The 20,754-nt window shown below is 40.1% G+C and overlaps 1 protein-coding gene and 1 long non-coding RNA gene across 7 annotated transcripts in view; both read right to left on the reverse strand.

Annotated features, from left to right (window-relative positions):
- Window positions 1-20,754, reverse strand: part of ARHGEF3 (Rho guanine nucleotide exchange factor 3) — a 110,548-nt gene that overhangs the window by 69,598 nt on the left and 20,196 nt on the right. For 4 of the 6 annotated variants that reach the window (XM_079965054.1, XM_079965051.1, XM_079965053.1 and 1 more), the window contains one exon: window positions 9,455-9,521. The exons of 1 other annotated variant lie outside the window; for it this stretch is intronic. In XM_079965054.1, coding sequence (XP_079821180.1) covers window positions 9,455-9,521 — 67 coding nt within the window. Of the gene's footprint in view, window positions 1-9,454; window positions 9,522-11,089; window positions 11,107-20,754 lie in introns of those variants that run through there. One more of the 6 variants, XM_079965056.1, reaches the window with a different exon arrangement.
- LOC307209741 lies at window positions 11,501-15,080 on the reverse strand. The gene is made up of 3 exons (XR_013835739.1): window positions 14,764-15,080; window positions 14,090-14,131; window positions 11,501-11,556 (listed from the first exon to the last, which is right to left on the reverse strand). It is a non-coding gene; the product is annotated as an uncharacterized lncRNA (long non-coding RNA).

A 20,754-nucleotide genomic window follows, 5' to 3' on the forward strand; every position in this document is an offset into this window, starting at 1 on the left:
ACACCCTGGATACACAATTTTTAGCCTTCTATCTGAAAAGGTTTTTAAAATAATAAATTGAAATCCCATTAATCATTAAAACTTTAAGTATAGAACTCATCTCATGTAAAAGGCAGATAGAAATTGTGCTCTTAAAATTATAAATACAAAAACATTTATACCATTGGAAATTGCACTCATATGTTACATTGTTTACTAATTTTGCATTGGTATTTAAAAATCTCAATAAAATATTATTAAAAAAAAAAAAGGAAATTGCACTCAAACCCAGCTAGCTTTTAATGTGTAGCCCAGGAATGGAGAACCTGTGGCCCTCCAGAAGTTGTAAAATTCCAACTTCTAGCAGTCCAAGCCAGGAAGCACCAAAGTCAGGGATGATATGAGTGTTGAGAGTCCAACAGTATTTGTTTGCTGACAATTCTGTAAAGTCTGCAGCATCTGAATTTTTTTTTTAATTAGCACCTAAGCTTGAAGTTCATAAGAGGAGTCACTGAAAAGCAATCTTGTTTTTGCATGCTATGAAAGCTATCCTAAATAGCATCTTTGTACCTGGCAATACTTTCTACTACTGCTTTCTCCTTTGTTAAAAGAAAGAGAGCTATAACTGTACATTACCAGTATACCTCTGAACAACAACTGCTGGGGAATGCGGGTGAGAGATGGATACTGCAGCTGGCCACTATGGGATAAGAATGCTGGACTAGATTGGCCTTTGATCTAATCCATGAGGAGTCTCTTTATTTTCTTAATAGTGTGGTGTACAGAAACATTAGTCTTGCTCCTTTGTTTAGTACATCCAATCAGATGGCCCTCATCCACACAGGGCTCAACATCTCTTCATAGAAAAAAAAAGATCTGCTATCCCTGAACTAAATAACACTTTGTAGACAGAACCTAAAACACACACATGAAATGCTATAACCTACAATATCCACATTTATACTCTGGAGTTACTGGCCATAGCAGGAGCACATTGTAACATAGAACAGTGATGGCAAGTCTGTATATTCCTGTTAACAGTAGAAAGAACTTCCAGAAGCTAAGAGCTTTCAACAGTGGAATAGATGGCCTTGGAAGGCGGAGGGCTCTTTTCCTTGGAGGTGTTTAAATAAAGGTTGCATGGCCATCTGCCAAGGATTCTTTAGCTGTGATTCCTGCATCGCAGAGGGTTGGACTAAATTAACCTTGGGGAAAGTGGAAGTACTGCCAGTGGAATCCCCAGCAGTGGCAGCCCAAGGAAAGCCCCCAAACAGGGCACTGGAGGACAGGGAAGAAGCTGAGCTGTCAGGATCCTGAGCTGACCCCACTACCAGCCTGGAGCTGCGATAGCACTTTATCCCCTCCAGCTTCTTACTTGAGCCATATGAGGGGCAGGGCTGTGGATACAGAAGCAACCCTGCTGCTCCATCATGCCTCACTGCTTCCCAGACAGGCTTTGGAATATCCTGTCAGGTATTAAAAGCAGGCTAAATAAAGAAAGCTTTTAAAGACACATTGCAGTGCTTAAGGTGGGGTTAGTATGATAATTTTGCACTGATTCTGTGACCAGGGGCGTACTAAGTGGGGGGTGGAGGGGGAGAACTGCCCCAGGTGCCACTTGGGGAGGTGACAAGATGGCCCCTGCCTCCCCCCAGCTGTAGAGCGGCCGAGGGTGTGCGCAGTCAGTATGTACATGCGCAGCCCATACAGACGCCATGCAAGTGGCAGCCCGTATGGACGCCCATACGGACAGGATGCCGCACATGCACAGTCCGAATGGATGCCGCGCATGCGCCACCGGGCAGTTCGCCCTGCCCCTCGGAATCCCGCCCCGGTGCCGGAGAGGGTTCCTCCGCCACTGTCTGTGACATCTACTTGAGTCCTGCATTTGGACTATTTAATAAAGAGGTTTCTGACAGAATTGTGTCAAAGGGTTCACAATAACTTGGCAGTTGCAAATGGTTTAGATTAATTAATTACAACTTTTTTGTTTAAATAAAAATGTACCCATGATTAATCAAGAAGCAGAATTTATTTCGTTTAGCTATTGAATTCTGCTTAAGAGTGGGTTTCTGTTTAATTTTTATATGCTGATATTATTATTCTATACTATTCTAATGATTGTTAAATGTTACTTTATTTGATGTAGATTGCTTATTTTAAAGCTATGTTTTATTATCACATTTTTGTATTGCATTAGATTGTTATAAGGTGTACATTCTTTGTTTCTTCAGCTTGTAAACCGCCTTGAGTATTGTAAGACAGAAAGACGGTATACAAATTAAAAGTGATGATACTTTGTGAAACACAGTGCACGTTGATGTCACTGTGTAAATCCATCAACCTAAAAAACAACAACAAACTAACAAACAAACAAGAAATATTGCAAGAAAACATAAGATTTCTCTAAAACAAGCAGCAAAGTCTTTGGGGGGAGGGGAGTTGCTTAGCTGTCACTTTTTTATTATGGGCAACACTGAATTTAACTGAGATTAACAATATATTGCATTATGTATAGTACACACACAGATAGATTAACCAGTGTTTTTGAATTTTGTCTGGAATTGGCTACAACCATCTGTTAAACAAACACCACACAATGAGTTTCTGATAGCATCTCTTCCTTCTTGCCAAAATAAACTCTCTTGTTCCAGCAGAAATCAATCTTTTGATTGTAGTTAACAATAGTTCCAGTGGTCTGTTCGTATAAACAAAACCAGTAATGTGTAAAAACATTTAGGATCTTTCCACAGAATGCATGCAGCTCACATGAAGGACAAAATTACTAACAGCAAAAGACAGTGTTAAGTGTCACCCATGTGCTACAACCAACCTGACAAACACTCTGCAAATGTGATTTAGGTTGATATGCAAGCTGAGGAGCTCTAGGATTTGGCAGACATCATCTCACCAGCATGCACTGAGCTGCACCTCTGCTACTAAAAATATGCCAGTATAAAATCATTGCTATGCCAATGGAATACTACACAACCACAGAGAGGCCAAAATGAAGCAGCACCAAGAGGCAGTTCAGGGGAGAGAAGTGTACTTATGCCATATCCTATGGCTCCCTCAGACCTGGCTCTCTGCTGTTATGCCAAACAAACAAACAAACAAACAAACAAACAAACAAATAACGACCCATCTCCTACTGCTTAGGATCCAACTTATCAGCTTTGAAGTTATAGCTTAATAATGGAGGATATATATAGGTACATTAAGGCTTATTCAAATATTATTTTTTTCAGATAAAGCAGTTTCTGCAGGAGACATATGTGGCTGTTTAGGTTGAGCAAAGTATTTTACGAACCATACTCACGGGTCATGGGGAAGGACCCCTGGACAGTTAAGTCCAGTCAAATTCAACTATGAGGTGGGGTGCTCTTCTCCGCTTTCAGGCTAAGGGAGCTGGTGTTTGTCCGCAGACAACTTTTCGAGCAGCCAGCATGACTAAACCATGGAAACACCGTTTACTTTCCTGCCATAGTGGTACCTATTTATCTACTTGCGCTGGTATGTCTGCGAACTGCTAGGTTGGCAGGAGCTGGGACAAAGCAACAGGAACTTACCCCGGCGCACTGACCTTACAGTCAGCAAGCCCAAGAGGCTTGGTGGTTTAGACACAGCGCCACCAGCCAGTCATCCACACAATGATAAATGTAGGACTTTTTTGTGTAAATACTATCTTAGAGTGGGGACTTCAACAACATTTAGGAAGTAAGCTATCTAAAAATAAATTTGTTTAACAAATCAATGGGAATCCAAAGTTGGCCTTCAGCTCATGCAGATTTTTAACCTGGTAAAATTATTACTCCTTCAACAGAGGTGGCCACATCTGCAACTTAAATAAATGCTTCTGCAAAACAGCCCGAAACACTAGAAAGGAAATGAAAGAGGAGGAGGATATAAAATAAAACCCAGCTTCAATAAAGTACATCCAGTCTTCAGCGAACTGCAAAAATACAAACCAATTAAAATCTTGCAAGTTTTGATTTATTTATTTTTTAAAAACACCTACTTAAATGTCATTAATACTTATAATTAAAGATCCAGCCACATTAGTTTGTGAATGGTTTCAGGGTGGACACAGAAGTTAGAGCTACTGGTCTACAAGAATCTACTGTACTTGAGTACTGTAGTTGCTATTGTTTCCCCCCTGTTATTATGTTATTTATTTTGTGTTTTCATTTTGTATTTATATATTATAAACCGCAATGTGACCTTCAGATGAAGGGCCATACATAAATTAAATAAGTAATAGTTACTATTTGAATCCACCTGATATTATCATCTACCTCACATTTATCCAATTGGCTAAGCAAAACATCTTGGGTCACTTTATCACAGGGTTTAGTGAAATCAAGAAATAAATTTTCTGCAACATTCACACAATTTGCTACTAAACTATTAATCTGATACAAAAATAGAAGCAAAGCATCTTTGGAGGGGGACCCCAGAAAGTGGGGACCCCAGAAAAACAAGTCCAGGCTGAAGAGGTTAAACTGACCGGATCATCCTACATTGTCACTAGCTGACACTAACATCAATACATTCAAGACAGGAAATATCTATTGCAAAAATAAACTCTGCAATATTTTTAAAAATCTCTTTAACAGTAGTACCTTTTCCTAAATCTAGGGAATAAAGGTAGAATAGATGTTCAAAGGTGAAGCAATCTTCAAATATCTCTCTTTGTGACAGATTAAATAACTGAAAACAAGTATCAATTCATCTAATGCTTCACATATGGCGAAAATCCAATGATGGCGTACTCAAGGTGTTTTGAAATCCATAAAGTGAATAAATGGCTAAATGTTTGAATCCAACATAGCATGAACTTTCTGCCAGTGCAAGTATTTCTGCCACCCCCTGGGGTCACTGTCCTAGGGATAACTCCTGTAACAAAGGGCACTGGTCACTTGCCCCTCTAACATGTCTGAGCAGGCCAGGGACTTAGCTCTCAAGTTACTCAAATCTGCAGGATAAAGTTTAGGATTTCTACCAGGACGATGGAAGAACCCTGTGACAGTTTACCGCTGAAATGACTCATCTTCCTTTGCCCCAGGGAACATCTAGCACCCTTCACACCCCAGCAGTTGTCAAACTCCTCTCACTTGCATTTAAACTGTAGGCTTGTTTTTACACCCACTCTATCCTCCATCCAGATGGGCAAAAGGTTTTACGAGAGTTCAATGACATACCAACCAGGCAAAAGTACTTGGGTTGCAAAGAGTTCTGAGGGTCAGATAGAGAAGACCACATCTAGCCCCTGGGCCTGGGGCTACAACACACCATAAAAAGACTCGTTGTTTTGTTACTAAAGTGCAGTGAGCAAACTCCTTGTGCTGTCACCAGTAAAAACTACAGTGGTGCCCCGCAAGACGAATGCCTCGCAAGACGGAAAACCCGCTAGACGAAAGGGTTTTCCGTTTTGGAGGCGCTTCACAAAACGAATTTCCCTATGGGCTTGCTTCGCAATACGAAAATGTCTTGCGAGTTCCTGCGGGGTTTTTCCCCTTTTCCCCCCCTTTTCCTAAGCCCTAAGCCGCTTATCAGCTGATCCGCTGATAAGCCGCTTATCAGCTCATCCGCTAAAAGCCGCTAAACCGCTAATAGCGCTAATCCGCTAAACTGACAATGGGCTTGCTTCGCAAGACGAAAAAACCGCTATACGAAGAGCCTCACGGAATGGATTAATTTCGTCTTGCGAGGCACCACTGTAACATCTTTTACTTTCTTTAAACAAGTAAGAACTTGACTCATTTAATATTCCAGTTTATTTTAGTTGTCCTCACTTTACCCATACCTACGGGATCTATAATCAATTCTCTGCAGCTGGATGAAAGATTTATGAATTTCCATAAAACAGAAAGAGAATAATGTGTACAAAAAACTAAAAGGAATGTTGGTGCCAAATGTGGTAGCACTGTTGACAGAAAGTTGGCTCTCAGGTTATTACACAGATCTCACTAAACCAAGTCAAATCCAAGCAGGTGAGCTGAATTACTGATGAATGGTTTTTTGTTTTGTTCCAAACTTTTCCTAAGGAGTCAGGAACATTTCAAAATGATGGGTTTTATGGTGTTTGTGCACAAACAGAATGGACTTCCATCTTCACAACAGAATTTCCCCTTCCTCTCTTCACCCCTGCAGCCAAACGTGCTCCGAAAATCTGTTCTGAAGAATTAGGAAAATTTCCAGAGCAGATTGAGGGGGCCGCATGGAGGAGGAGAGGAAGGGAAGGGGAAATCCCACTGTGTAAACAGAAGTCTACTTGCACAATGTTGGGTTTTGCCCAATCTAGGGAACTGGAAATTACAACACAACCACTCTGCAGTATATCACTGCAGAAATAATATTTCTTTTGTAGCATATCCATACAGAGGGTTTAGATGATCATATCTTTTGCTTCAAAGGTATGAACAACCCTTTTGCCTGCAGACACACCCTCTGTTCACATAAGAGAGTAAACAAGGTGAGCAACCATGGTTAGCCAGGTTATTAAACCAACTTTAAACCATGGTTTAATATCTTGGCTTGTTCCAAAGCTGTTAACCATAGCTTCATAGCTTGACTGCTAGCTTATACAAGGAGAGTTATGAAGGGCCTGTGGATAAAAGGCGTGTTTATATCTCTGCTTCATAAGGTAAGGCAACTGAAAATCAGGTTTATTACAAAAAAAAAAAAATTCTTAAAGGCAATCAGAATCTTTAGCATGCAAAAAAATATGGCTTTGTAGAAATATTTTAAAAGGTTGACAATTTAATTCTGTAGCAAAAGCATATTCTGGTACTTTCAAAATTGCATACAGCATTACACAATAAACAGCAAACACTTGGCATGAATATATTGAATGCTAAAGTAGTCCTTTACTAACATTTTATCTTTGGGCAACATATCTCAATGGGGCATATAAATTGTCAATTGTATTTTGCTTTGTTAGATGTGTTTAGGTGTCATTCAACACCTGTGGAATAAAAAAAAAAGCATAGATGAATATTTCTTTATTTTATTTAACAAGGTTTATGCGGTGATTAATCATCAAAACTTCTAAGCAGTTTACATACAATGTTATAAAATATATGTTAAAAATATAGATAAAATCAAATGATAAAAACAAGTTGACCTAATAATTTTAAAATATGAGTAAAAGCAGCAACTATAAAAATATACAGAATAAAATAAAATTACATATTAAAATACGTATCAAAATTAGATGTCTGGGTGCTCATACCAAAACAAAAATGGTTTTAGCAGGCACGGAAAACAATACAGCAAAGGTGCCTGTCAAATGTCAATGGGCAGAGTTCCAGAGTATCTCCTACCACACTGAAGGATCATTTCCTTGCAAGTGTGGAAAAAACATTATGTAGCACTTGTAAAAATGCCAGTTCCTCAGATCAAAGGGGTCAAGTGGACATATTTTGAGTGAAGCAATGCTTCCAAATAAAGTGGTCCCAAACTGTTGGGGGCTTTTTATACTAATAGTAAAACCTTGAATTTGGTCTGGCAACAAACTGGCAACCCTTGCAGATATTTTAACACCCCTGTCAGCTGTGATCCAGTAGCACTCTGCACTCTGCACTAATGGCAGTTTCCAGATCCAGAACAAGGAAAGCCCCACATAGAGTGTGTTGCAGTAATCCAATCTTGAAATCACCAGTGCCTAAACTACTGTGGACAAATTACCGTATTTTTCGCTCTATAACACGCACCTGACCATAACACGCACATCGTTTTTAGAGGAGGAAAACAAGGGAAAAAACATTCTGAATGAAACAGTGGATGTATCATTTTTGTGCTTCATGCTGTGGCCACAGACATGTGATCTGATGGTGAATTTGGGGTGACCCAATGCAAAAATCCTGAGGATCCATGTAGATCCATGCTTTTTAACCACATTTTTGCACCATTGCAGCCCCAGGCAACAGTGGGTGCGTGATTTTTGGGGGGCAGGCTGTAGCCATGGACATGCTATGTGATCTGATGGTGAATTTGGGCTGACCCAATGCAAAGATCCTGAGGATCCATGTGGATCCATGCTTTTTAACCACATTTTAAGTGGGGAGGGAAGGAAAAACACAGAAGGGACAAGGAGCAGGAGAGGGGTGTGCAGAGAAGCAGCTGGCTAAGAATGCAGGAGAGGGGTAGGGAGGAAAGGAAGGCAAAGGTTTTCCCTCACCTACCCACCCAAGCCAGCCAGCTCGCGCTCTCTCTCTCTCTTTCCCTCCGGCATGTTTTCAGCTTTCCCCTCTGCTTGCCTGGAGGGGAGGGGCTTTCCCTGCTCTTTGTTCTGTTTGAGCAAACACAGCAAGGAAACAGAGGTGGGTGGGCAGTAAGACCCTGAGGCAGAATGCTGGAAAGCAGCCGCTTCCTCTTTTCAGGTTTCCCTTCTAGGAGACGCGCGATTTGATTTTTGCCTGCTTTTTTTTGCCTCCCCTCGCACCAATTGGCTCCAGGGACCACACATTCGCTCAATAACACACACAGACATTTCCCCTTCCTTTTTAGGAGAAAAAATCTGCGTGTTATAGAAGGAAAAATACGGTATCCCAGTCTGAAGTTGACAGAAGACACTCCTAGCCACTGAGGCTAGCTGGGCTTCCAGCAACGAAGCTGGATATAGAAGCATCCCCAGCCTGTGTTCCTACTCCTTCAAGATGCATTCCTACCCAGGACAGGCAATTGGCCAATTTCATGGATATGGGAACCACTGACAGTACCTCTGTCTTGCCAGGATTCAGTTGAAGCTTACTTGCCACCATCCATACACTGGTCCAGGGCATAGCACAACCTCTCCCAATTCAGATGTTACGGACATCGCCTAATGAACACTCCCAACAGCTTCATATAGATATCAAATAATGTCTGGCATAAAATAGGACATCTCCCAATGCTGCTCTCTGGATTCTGCCACAAGGACAGGAACTGATGTAGCATAGTTTCCCCAATTCTCATCCCATGGAACCAGTCAATGAGATACCATGGTCAATGGTATTGAAAGCTGCAAGGAGACAGAGAAGCAGGAGCAAAGTTGCATCCTATTGTCCTGCTCTCAATAAAGGTCATCCATCAAAGTGACCAAGTCAAGCTAGGACCAATGGTCAAGGCTGAACCCTGATTGGAATGGGTCTAGATAATTCATGTAGACCAAGAATGCCTACAGAAGATGATAAATTCCTTTATTCTCTGAGAATTTGATTACATTAAAACAATTCTGCCAGCGTAAATATAACCTCTTATGAAAGTGCCATACAGTACACAATAATTTATTGGCTCCCTGACAAAAGTACAAGTTAAGCAATTGTTTCTGAAGTTGTATGTTCAGGGGCCTTTAAAGGTCTGACTCTGCATAATATTAATTACTTCATTATACCTCAGTTTGCATTGTAAATTACACTCTGGTGGGTGGAAATAAGAGTGTAAGAAAGGAAAATACAAACACAAATCAATCATCTAAAACAAAATCCCTTACCCCTCTGAAATTCCAGCCTTTGGTGGAAGTAAACAAGGAAAAGTTGTTCTGCTGCTGCTGTTTAGGCCTGCAAGGTGAAACAAAAGAAAACATTTGTTTCCTGCATTTTTAGCTGTCAAGAGTCCCTTATCAAAATGGACTGGAGAACAACACCTCAGTGCTTTTCCCCAGGCATGATTTGCAATGGAACACTAAACCTTGGTTTAGCATTATAAGAATGAGTATATCAAAAGCTTCCACTTCTGTTTTAGAGTAGCTGCAGCATCCTGTGTCATCCAAATCAGGTCAAAGTGTGGTTAAGATTAACCTCAGTTAGTTGAAACAAGCCAAGTTCAGGTGGGTGGGGTAGAAATAAAATAAATTAAAAATTATTATTAACTACGGTTTGAAGTTGGATTGTTTTAACTAACCATATTTATGATTGATCACATTTGTACAGAATCAGACAACACAGTAATCTGTAGGTAATCTAAAGCAGAAAGGGATTTGCTTGCTTGCTTGCTTGCTTGCTTGCTTGCTTGCTTGCTTGCTTGCCACCCATTTGACTGGGTTGCCCCAGCCTCTCTGGGCGGCTCCCAACAAAAATAGTAAAAACACGATAAAACATCAAACATTAAAAACTTCCCTGAACGGGGCTGCCTTCAAATGTCTTTTAAAAATCACATAGCTGTTTATCTGTTTGACATCTGAGGGCGTTCCACAGGGAGGGCACAACTACCAAAAAGGTCCTCTGCATGGTTCCCTGTAACCTCAACTCTCATAATGAAGGAATCACCAGAAGGCCCTCGGAGCTAGATCTCAGTGTCTGGGCTGGAGGGAGGTGGAAATGTTCCAAACTCTTTCTCGCAGCCACATTGAAGAAGGAAGGGTATGTGTGCAAGTCAGAGGCTCTCCAAAGCTCACTGAACAATGGTTTAGCAACAGAACCAGTCCTCTCTTACATGAACTCTTTTCGTCTCCTATTACCTTCTTTTAACTAACTGTACTTTCTGAGATATTTCCTTTTCATTACGGTAAAATGGTTTAATATGAATGTGTAGGCTACCAATGGCTGCTAGCCATGATGGCCAGGTTCTATCTCCACTGTATACCTCTGAATACCAGTGGTTTAAAATTGCAAGAATTCTACTTCGAAGAAATTAAATACAGTCGTCTTTTGGTTTTCAAACAGCTTAGTTCTCGAACGTATTGGCTCCCGAATGCTGCAAACCCGGAAGTGACTGCTCTGGTTTGTGAACTATTTTTGGAAGCCGAATGTCCGACAGGGTTTTCACGGCTTCCGATTGGCTGCAGGAGCTTCCTTCAGCCAATCAGAAGCCACGTTTTGGTTTCCAAACGTTTCTGTTTGACTTCCAAGGTATGACTGTACTTGGAGGATGGAATGGAAAGGAAACAGGCCATCTGGACCCTGCACATATGAAATTGAGCTGTGCATTCTTCCAAACATCTGAGTCAAAAGCTTGGAGTTTTTCAGTGGGACATGTAATTGTTTATAGGTTATCTTCACGAACTAATTAAGCCTGAAAAAAATATGCAAGCTACGTTTTCTAGGCTATATGGAAATAGCCAGAGATATATTTCTAGAGATCAGTCTTACTACTCTGATTTCTATTTTTGCCAGTTTTAACACACTACATTTCCTTTGATGTTTCAGTCAGAGCAAACCACTTCACAGATCATGAGATGGTTGTCTTCTGCTGTTACTGTGTTTGCACTGTCTAAACCGCCTTCATAGGAAATGGAAACAATCTTAACACCACATTCACAGACCACAATTACTAATTAACAAAGTGTTGAAGCCTGTGAAATCAACCTGTGTCCCACTGGGCTGGAGGGGCGGGGGCAGGGAATGATTAACTTATTGTGGTCTATTACATGTGGAGGAAAAAGAAACACTTATACTTGGGGGGCTTGTTTTCCTACCACAGCCAATTCTCTTGTTATCAGCATGAATCAAGAGGACACAACTACAATTAACTTCTAGAATTACCAGCATCTAGCACTCCTTTTCCTTAGACAACTCCCAAGAGCCGACCATGCACTTTTGCAATGTAAACTTGACCTAAAACAACCTGTCAAACTTTCTTTTAATTTGGCACATTCTGTAAAGAAAATAATCAAATTTACTGTTTTAGGAAACAGATAAAAAAGGATCTGAACAAATACATACTTTGACCACACTTCTGGTTTATTTTGCAGACTGTCTCGCCAGAGTGGTACATGCTCTGGTTATCTCCCGCTTGGACTACTGCAATGCGCTCTACGTGGGGCTACCTTTGAAGGTGACCCGGAAACTACAACTAATCCAGAATGCGGCAGCTAGACTGGTGACTGGGAGCGGCCGCCGAGACCATATAACACCGGTCTTGAAAGACCTACATTGGCTCCCAGTACGTTTCCGAGCACAATTCAAAGTGTTGGTGCTGACCTTTAAAGCCCTAAATGGCCTCGGTCCAGTATACCTGAAGGAGCGTCTCCTCCCCCATCGTTCTGCCCGGACACTGAGGTCCAGCTCCGAGGGCCTTCTGGCGGTTCCCTCACTGCGAGAGGTCAAGTTACAGGGAACCAGGCAGAGGGCCTTCTCGGTGGTGGCGCCCACCCTGTGGAATGCCCTCCCATCAGATGTCAAAGCAATAAACAACTACCTGACATTCAGAAGACATCTGAAGGCAGCCCTGTTCAGGGAAGTTTTTAATATGTGACATTTTAGTGTATTTTTCATCCTTGTTGGAAGCCGCCCAGAGTGGCTGGGGAAACCCAGCCAGATGGGCGGGGTACAAATAATAAATTATTATTATTATTATTATTATTATTATTATTATTATTATCTAGTGAGAGTATCCCGAAAGGCACGATTTGTTGGCTAGTTTAGGAACACACTAGAGTCATCTCATAGTTTCCAAATGATTATGAGTCAAACTGATCTTGTAATTTGCAACACCTTGCACTTGGGTATGTGGAGGAGGGAAGAATTACACATCATTTAGATCTACTATCTAAAAGCAATTTAAGTGCTTCCATTCAAGAGAGATAGAACAATCATATTTCCAAGAATTTCAATTTCATAGAATTATGTGGATTTTATTTTGTTTTGAAACAAAAAACATGACATTGAGCTTTTACGGGGGGGGGGGTAAAGTCCAACTGAATTATTTTAATCAGTGGATGGGTACACAGGTGGGGGTGGGCATGGAAATCATAATCAGTACACTCTGTGTTCTTGAGTCACCCTGGATTTGAAGTGACTCATAGTTATTAGTAGCGCGCACACACACACAAAAGATGAATACAGTATCTAATGGGATACTGAGAAGATCAAATCCATCCGGCAGGCAATCGGGCCCTGGTGGTGCAGGAAGGGGTGTGTGGTGGGTGCGGGCTGCCCCGGGTGTCATCACTGAGGGAGGTGACCACGGGCCTGGCCAGCAGCGCGCCCAAGCCACACGTCTCTCCTGGGGAGTGACGCGGTGGCTTGGGCACCTGCAGGCTCCGTGCTGCCCAAAACAGCAATGTGGGGCTTGCGGACTCCATGGAGGTTCCATGCAATGTGCTCTGCATTGGCTTGCCCCACCCCTGAGTGCAGGGCATTTGCGCAACCCCGGACACCCAAGCAGCTAGCTATGCTGCTGTCAGGCCCAGGGACTTCCTGACCTTGATCATCCTTCAACGGCATACACTCATATTCTGATTATCCAATCCATAAAAGGTAGCTCTGTTTTACCAAGGTTAACCACCAATACCAGGAATGAATCTCCCCTCTGACTTAAACTCAGCCTCCTTCTGAAACTGACATTGATTCAGGGCTCAGTCTTGTACCAACGGGGAAGTTTGGCAAAGCATTAATTTACTGGTACTAGGAGCTGTCCACCTCACTTTGGGAATCTTTGTCCAAGAAGTTTGGGGACATTAAATTCTAGTCAGGACAGACAACACCTGTGAAAGTTTTGATATCAGCTTTTGATAGTTTTGATATCAGCAGGCAAAAAAACAACAGCAGGCAAAAGGGATGGGTAGAATCAGTCTGTATTCACTCTGACATTCAGAGACCTGTGCTGAACAGGAAGAAACAACTAGTTCATTTCTCCACTCATTTTTCCAATCTGATCATTCAACAATTACCAAAAATGGACCTCTTAGCTGAGCCCACTTTAAGCTCCAACTGTGTGGTGCCTACCCTGCATTATGAGGGCCACCTGTACTGCCTTTCACCTTCATGCCAGTGCTAAGCAAGGAAAATAGCTCCAATTTTTACTATCACAGAGTTAATCCAAATAGCCTAGCCATTTCAGATACTTAGGCGGTACGGCTTACCTAGAGCCTGGTATTTTTCTTTGTAATGTTTTCTTAATACTGGATTTAAAAACTAATGTTTAGGCTTAGATTTCACTCTAGAGTTTTCTGGCAAAATATTCTGCATATACATTTAATTTTCATTTCCTGGTAAAACAGACACTATGAATACTTGCTCCATTATCTCTGCAGGGTCATTTTATTAACCTAATGAAAGATCTAACAAAACAAAAATGTTTTCAAGCTATTGGTTGTCACAGTTGGGTTCCTGTAGGAATATTTCTTGCATCAGTGTTGTCATGGCAATTTCTACAGAGAAAGATACTGAATACACCCGAGTAATACCTGATGAAATTCCCTGGGAAGCTTCTTCATTCAGAATGTCAGCTAAGAGAAGAACACACACAAGCCTCATCGAAATCTACATTGCATGATTTTTAAAATATAATTGTTATTTTCTGAAACATGTTATTTTCATACCCTATAGTCAATAGTCAAGAATGATGGGAGATGTAGTTCAGCAACATCTGAAGGCCCACAGGCTCCCCACCCCTGCCCTAGAGTGTATTAGATTGGGGGGGGGTGCGCGGAAGGACATTTATTAATGCTTCTCCATGCAAACAAAGAAAAAAGAAAAAGAAACCACATAAAAAAACTAGCAAGTCGGAAAGACAGCTCTATTAAGCCCTTTCTCCCAGGTAAGGTAGTTTTCTATACAGAGGGATTTTTATTTTATTTTAATTGTTTTGTCAGGAGGATCATTCACAAACTCCACACCAGCTCTGTAAAATGACACAGCCCTGATAATCATATTCAGAGTATGTACACATTAGTTTGAAATGCAGCAGGGGGTTTCAAGTCACATTTGTACTTGCCATACACACTAGACATAGGATGGGGGTATCTCCACCTGATGCACATCACCTGATGGGTTTCCCTGCACCTGCAAACGCTGCACTACTCCTGCGCAAGGAAGATGTCACATGTGCATGTGCAATGGCTATCTCAACTGTACATACCTCAGCTTAACCACGACTTGAATTTTCCAATCGGATGGCAGCTGATTTGAGGCGTCTTTCTCAAGAAGCTACAGGATAAGTATGGATTGTGATTAATGTCAAACACCCGTGGTGGGAGCGCAGTGGAGCTGAAGTAAACAGTAATGCGTACATACTTCCCCAATGACAACCAAACAAAATGTGACATGGGGGATCTGGACGACTTCTTTCTGAGCACAAAAGCAGTTATAGACAGGCCCAAACTAGATTGGGGCCACAGTGCTGGGGTGCAGGAAAGCCTTCCCTCTGCACTAATGGAATATGTATCTATATATCTACATCTATCTATCTACCAATCTACCTATCTATATATATATCACATACACACACACCTCCCACCACAGCTAAAAGCTGCTGAGGGCAGGGAGGAAACTATGCAGCAGGTGAAGTCAACCTCCACTCAGCAGAGTAGCCTCAAACCAATTTACCACCCCCACAGTTGCTTTAGAGCAAAGAAAAATGTCTAGTGTTCTAGTTTTCCTAGAATGAAAAGTGTTCAGAATAAAACACAGAGTTGATACAATCACTCCAAAACCGATTAAAGCACAATGACTTACTTGTATTTCTACAGTGTAGCAGTAGCTCACAAGTCTGCAAAACCTAAGATTAGATAATTCCTTGTAACATGTGGAAACTATTTACATCAGACGTAACCATTTGCTGCTATTTATGCCAGAGCATGTTTGAAATTACATGGTGATTTATTTTGTATTTTTCATCCATGTTTTCACTATCCCCATCATGCACGTGCACATGTAAACACACACACACACACACACACACACACCATACTATGTCTTTCCTCCTATGTTTTTCCTGTGACTTCTCCCGTTTTTAGCTATACATTTAAATACATTCCCGTTTTGGTTTGCTCACCCTTCCTAACACTGAACAGCTAGCCATGTAGTATTTCTCTTTAAAATATACACAGTCAGGAGCAAGCAGGAGATCAGAGATCTTTATTTTTGTTTTTTAATAACTTGCTTTCTTCCATCTTAAAATGGAAAAAGAATCGTGCTTTTGAAAACAAACATTCAGTTTAGAGGACAATTTGTTTTGCAGACATTAAAGCAAGTTCACCTTCTCTCAAAAATATAATCCAGAATGTGAACATGAAAGAACAATGTTTTCACTTGTGCTTGGCTGTTAAAATCTGAGTCATGCAGTAGAAGGAAAGTAAACAAAGAATATGAATTTGACAGTGGATGATGAGGGGAGGAACAGAATCCAGCATAATTTACACAGTTCACTCTGTAGAGTTTGCTATAACAGGAATCCTAGCACTGTACTATTATCAATAACTAGCAGTGACAGGAACACAAACTAGCATGCATATCATGAATCAGTTTTAATTCTGCTTATCTTGGAAACACAGAGTGCCCAGGAATTTCTGTTTTATTGCAAATGTATGCATGTAGTGAACTTTCCAGAATTCTTCAACCAATCTTTTTAAAAAACTTGCCGTTTTACATAGTGTGATTCTATGCTATCAGCTCAGCCCTGAGCTGGTCGAGTTGCATTTTGTGCAGTGTCATTCATTCATAAACAAAATAACTCTTTGATAAACAAATGAAATACAGAAGTTGCTCAATTACACTGGGATTACATTTGTGGACTCCATGCACATACGTGAAAAGTGGGGAGGAGGGTGCTGTTGAGAGAGACTGGGAAGCGCCTCTTTCTTGGCAGATCCCGTTCATCCCACCCAAGCCCAGAAATGGAAAGAAGACAAAGTTCTTACTAGAGAGGAGTGGCAAACCAAGCTGATGGACTATGCCAAGATGGCAAAACTGACTGGAAAACTCAGAAACCAAGAGGATAAAAACTTTATAAAAGAATGGGAAACATTAGCAGGATTTTGATTTTACTTGTAGTGTAACAATTACCATGGATAATATAAAAGTTGGAAAATCAAAGAATATGCTGTATTAAATGTTTAAAATTGGACCCGATGGAGGGGATGAAGGGAAGTCCTGGGATTCAGAGGAATCTCTGTACATGGATATATATTTGGATTCTTTTCTACAACTTTGTATTTGTAAAACCAAATAAAAATGATTTTTTTAAAAAAGGAAGTTGCTGGATACAACTTAATTTTACTTCGTTTCTCCCCCACCCCAATAAAATTACTGCCTGATTGTGGGGTGGGAAGGAAGAGGGTGATGATGATCAGAAAAAAAGATGAAAAATAGAGATGAAAAATTTGATATTAAAAAGAAGCTATCAAAAAAAATTAGTCATTGATGGCAGACCAATCATCATCTTTAAAGAGATACCAACCAGACTCCTGCGCAAAAGGGAAGGTTATAAACAATTGGCCTAAATTGTCCAATTGTCCTAAAAAAGAACAATATACAATATAGATGGGAGTTCCCTGAAGGAATCTCCTTTTTTTACAAAGACAAAAGATTCAGGATCACCGAGATGCAAGAAGTGAAGAAATTTCTGCGTAGATATGAGAAAGAGCTAGGAAGAATAGAAGAGAGATATGAAGGAAGAAACGAGGATACAGAGGAGAGAAGAAGGAAAAAAGAAAGAGGAAAGGACCAAGAAGAGAGAGGTGGAGGAGAGGAAGCAGACGAAGAAGAAGAAGAAGAGGTAGTAACAGAAGAGGTAGAAGAAGAGGAGGAGGAGAACAGAGAAAACAAAACCACTCGAATTTAAAACACTAATTATTTGTAGACTGAAAAGTAGTCATTATAATGAACTTAAAATTTCTGTCGTGGAATGTGAATGGTCTGAATGAAAAAACCAAAAGGAATAAAATTGTAAATGTGTTGAAAAGAAAGAAATTAGACGTAATCTGTTTACAGGAGACACACGTGTGTAAAAAACATAAACATATCCTGGTACATAAAAAGTTGGGAGTTGGGTTTATAAATTGCACAACGGAAAAGAAAAGAGGGGTGGCGATATATGTGAAAGAAAAATGGGACCCCAAAGTGATCTGTAGAGATAATGAAGGAAGGATCTTGGGAGTACAAATTAACTTCCAAGGTGAAAAGCTTAATGTGATAAACATATACGCCCCAAATTCGAACAAGCCAGAATTCTTTAAGAAACTGGAACAAATGCTATTGGAGTTGGAATCTAATAAGACGATCCTAATGGGAGACTTTAATGGAGTGCCGGAACCGGAATTAGATAAACAATTAGGAAAGGGGAAAAATAAACAAGGGAAGCTGCCAAAATCCTTTAAGAACTTGGAAGAAAACTTAGATTTAATAGACATTTGGAGACACAAACATGCAATAGAGAAGCAATTCACCTTCTTCTCAGAACCGCATAAGAGTTGGAGTAGAATTGATCAAATCTGGGTCTCTAGAGAGCTTGCATTAAGAACTACAAATTGCGAAATTCAACTGAGAACTCTCTCGGACCATAACTCGGTTATATTGGAAATAAAAGGTAAATCACAGGGCGGTTTCAGATGGAGAATAAATGAATACCTATTAGAAAACGAGGAGGTTGTGGAAAAAGCCAAAACCACCTTAAAAGAATACTTTACCCTGAATCTCAATACTGGGACAAGTCTGGACATAGTCTGGGACGCTAGTAAAGCGGTTTTAAGAGGGTTTTTTATACAGCAAAACAGCTACAGGAGGAAAGTAAGAGAACAAAAGAAGGAGGAAATTCTCAATCAGATAAGAGAGTGTGAGAAAAAATTAATAACAAACCCCAATGATGATCAAAACAGGCAAACAACAAAAATGTTACAATCTCAATATTCAATGCTAACAAGTCAAGAAATAGAATGGAAAATCAAAGTAATGAAACAAAAATATTTCGAATCAGCAAACAAAACGGGCAAATTATTAGCATGGCAATTGAGAAGAAGGCAAGAACAAAGTGTAATAAATAAGATAAAAGTAGAAGAGCACTTGATTGAAGACCCAAAAGAAATAAAAGAGAATTTCCTCAAATTCTATGAGAAGCTGTATAAAAAAGAAGAGAAAGGAATAGCCCAAATAGAAAAATATTTAGAAGACTATAGTGGGAAGACCATAACAGATGAAGAAAGATACCAATTAAATAATCCCATAAAAATAGAAGAGATCCAGGAGGCAATAAAGAAGATGAAACCAGGAAAAGCCCCAGGACCGGACGGATTATCAGCCAAATACTATAAAGTATTAGAACACCAACTAACACCAGTGCTATGTGACACCATGAATAAGATATTGAAATGAGGAAAGATTCCAGAGTCCTGGAAAGAGGCTTATATAACGATGATCCCTAAACCAGATATGGACAAACTGAATATTAAGAACTATAGACCGATATCACTATTAAATAATGATTATAAAATCTTCGCAGAGGTGTTGGCAAGCAGACTTAAGAAATGTCTAGTAAATTTAATACATAAAGATCAGGCAGGATTTCTTCCAAATAGGCAACTTAGAGATAACGTAAGGCACGCTATAAACATTATTGAGTACTTGGAATGTAAGAATGAGATACCCGCGGCGCTGATTTTTATCGATGCTGAAAAGGCATTTGATAACGTTTCTTGGCAGTTCCTATTGAACAGCATGGAAAAAGCGGGGCTAGAGGGCGAGTTCATGAACAGAATAAGAGCAATATACTCGAAACAATCTGCAAAACTGATTATAAATAATAACAAACTCATTTAAAATTGAAAAAGGAACAAGACAGGGTTGCCCTCTATCCCCGCTTCTATTTATTATGGCACTAGAGGTAATCACAAATAAAATAAGTAACATCAGAGATCCGTGGGATCAAAATAGGAACAAAGAAGTTAAAAGCGTATGCCGACGACTTGATGCTATCCCTGGAAAACCCACAAGAAAGTGTTGGTAAGGCCTTGGAGATGTTAGAAGAATTTGGTAAGGTATCTGGTTTCAAATTGAATAAATTAAAGACCAAAATTTTAACGAAGAATTTGCAAAAGGATGAAAATGAAAAGCTAGAATTACAGTATGGAATTAAAGTGGCAAAAAAAATAAAGTATCTGGGAATTTGGTTAACTACTAAAAATATAAACTTGATTCAAGACAACTACCTTACGACATGGAAGCAGATTAAGAAAGACCTGGACACCTGGAGCAGAGTGAAACTCTCGTGGATGGGAAGGATGGCGGCAATAAAAATGAACTTACTTCCAAGAATGCTGTTTTTGTTTCAAAACATCCCCGTGATCAGAGGCTCTAAAATGTTTACAGATTGGCAAAAAACTCTTTCGAAATTCATATGGCAAGGAAAAAGGCCAAGAATTAGATTCAAACTTCTCACAGACCGGAAAGAAAGAGGGGGATTCTCGGTACCCAACCTAAAATTATATTTCGAGGCAGCCTGCCTTTGCTGGATCAAAGATTGGATCAATTTGGAAAATACTGACTTATTAGACCTCGAGGGGTTCGACAATAGGTTTGGCTGGCATGCCTACCTATGGCAAAACAAAGAAAAAATACATAAAGGGTTTTCTAATCATATTATTAGGGGGCCTCTATATGAAGTGTGGGAGAAGAATAAAAAACTCCTCGAATGGAAAACACCCTGGTGGCTATCACCAATCGATATTTCAGTGATCAAAAAAACCAATATGGAAGGAAAAAGGTTTACTTATGAGGACCTACTAATAAGATCAGAAAGTGGATGGAGGATGAGAACATATGAGGAGCTGAAAGAGAAATTAACAAGCTGGTTACAATTCCACCAAATAAACGCAATATGGACGGAACATAAAAAAGTAGGGATGAATGAGAAGAAATCCAAATTTCAGATAGAAATAATAGAGGGTAAATCCAAATTATTATCTAAAATGTATGATATACTATTAGAATGGGACACCAAAGATGAGGAAATAAAGGAGGTCACGACAAGATGGGCAATGGATCTGGGATATAATATGGAGTATGATAAGTGGCTGAATTTATGGACTAGCGGAATGAAATTCACGGCATGTGTAACACTGAGGGAAAATTTAGAAAA

This window comes from Podarcis cretensis (assembly GCF_951804945.1).
Source record: "Podarcis cretensis genome assembly, chromosome: 2".
NCBI classification, from domain to species: Eukaryota; Metazoa; Chordata; class Lepidosauria; order Squamata; family Lacertidae; genus Podarcis; species Podarcis cretensis.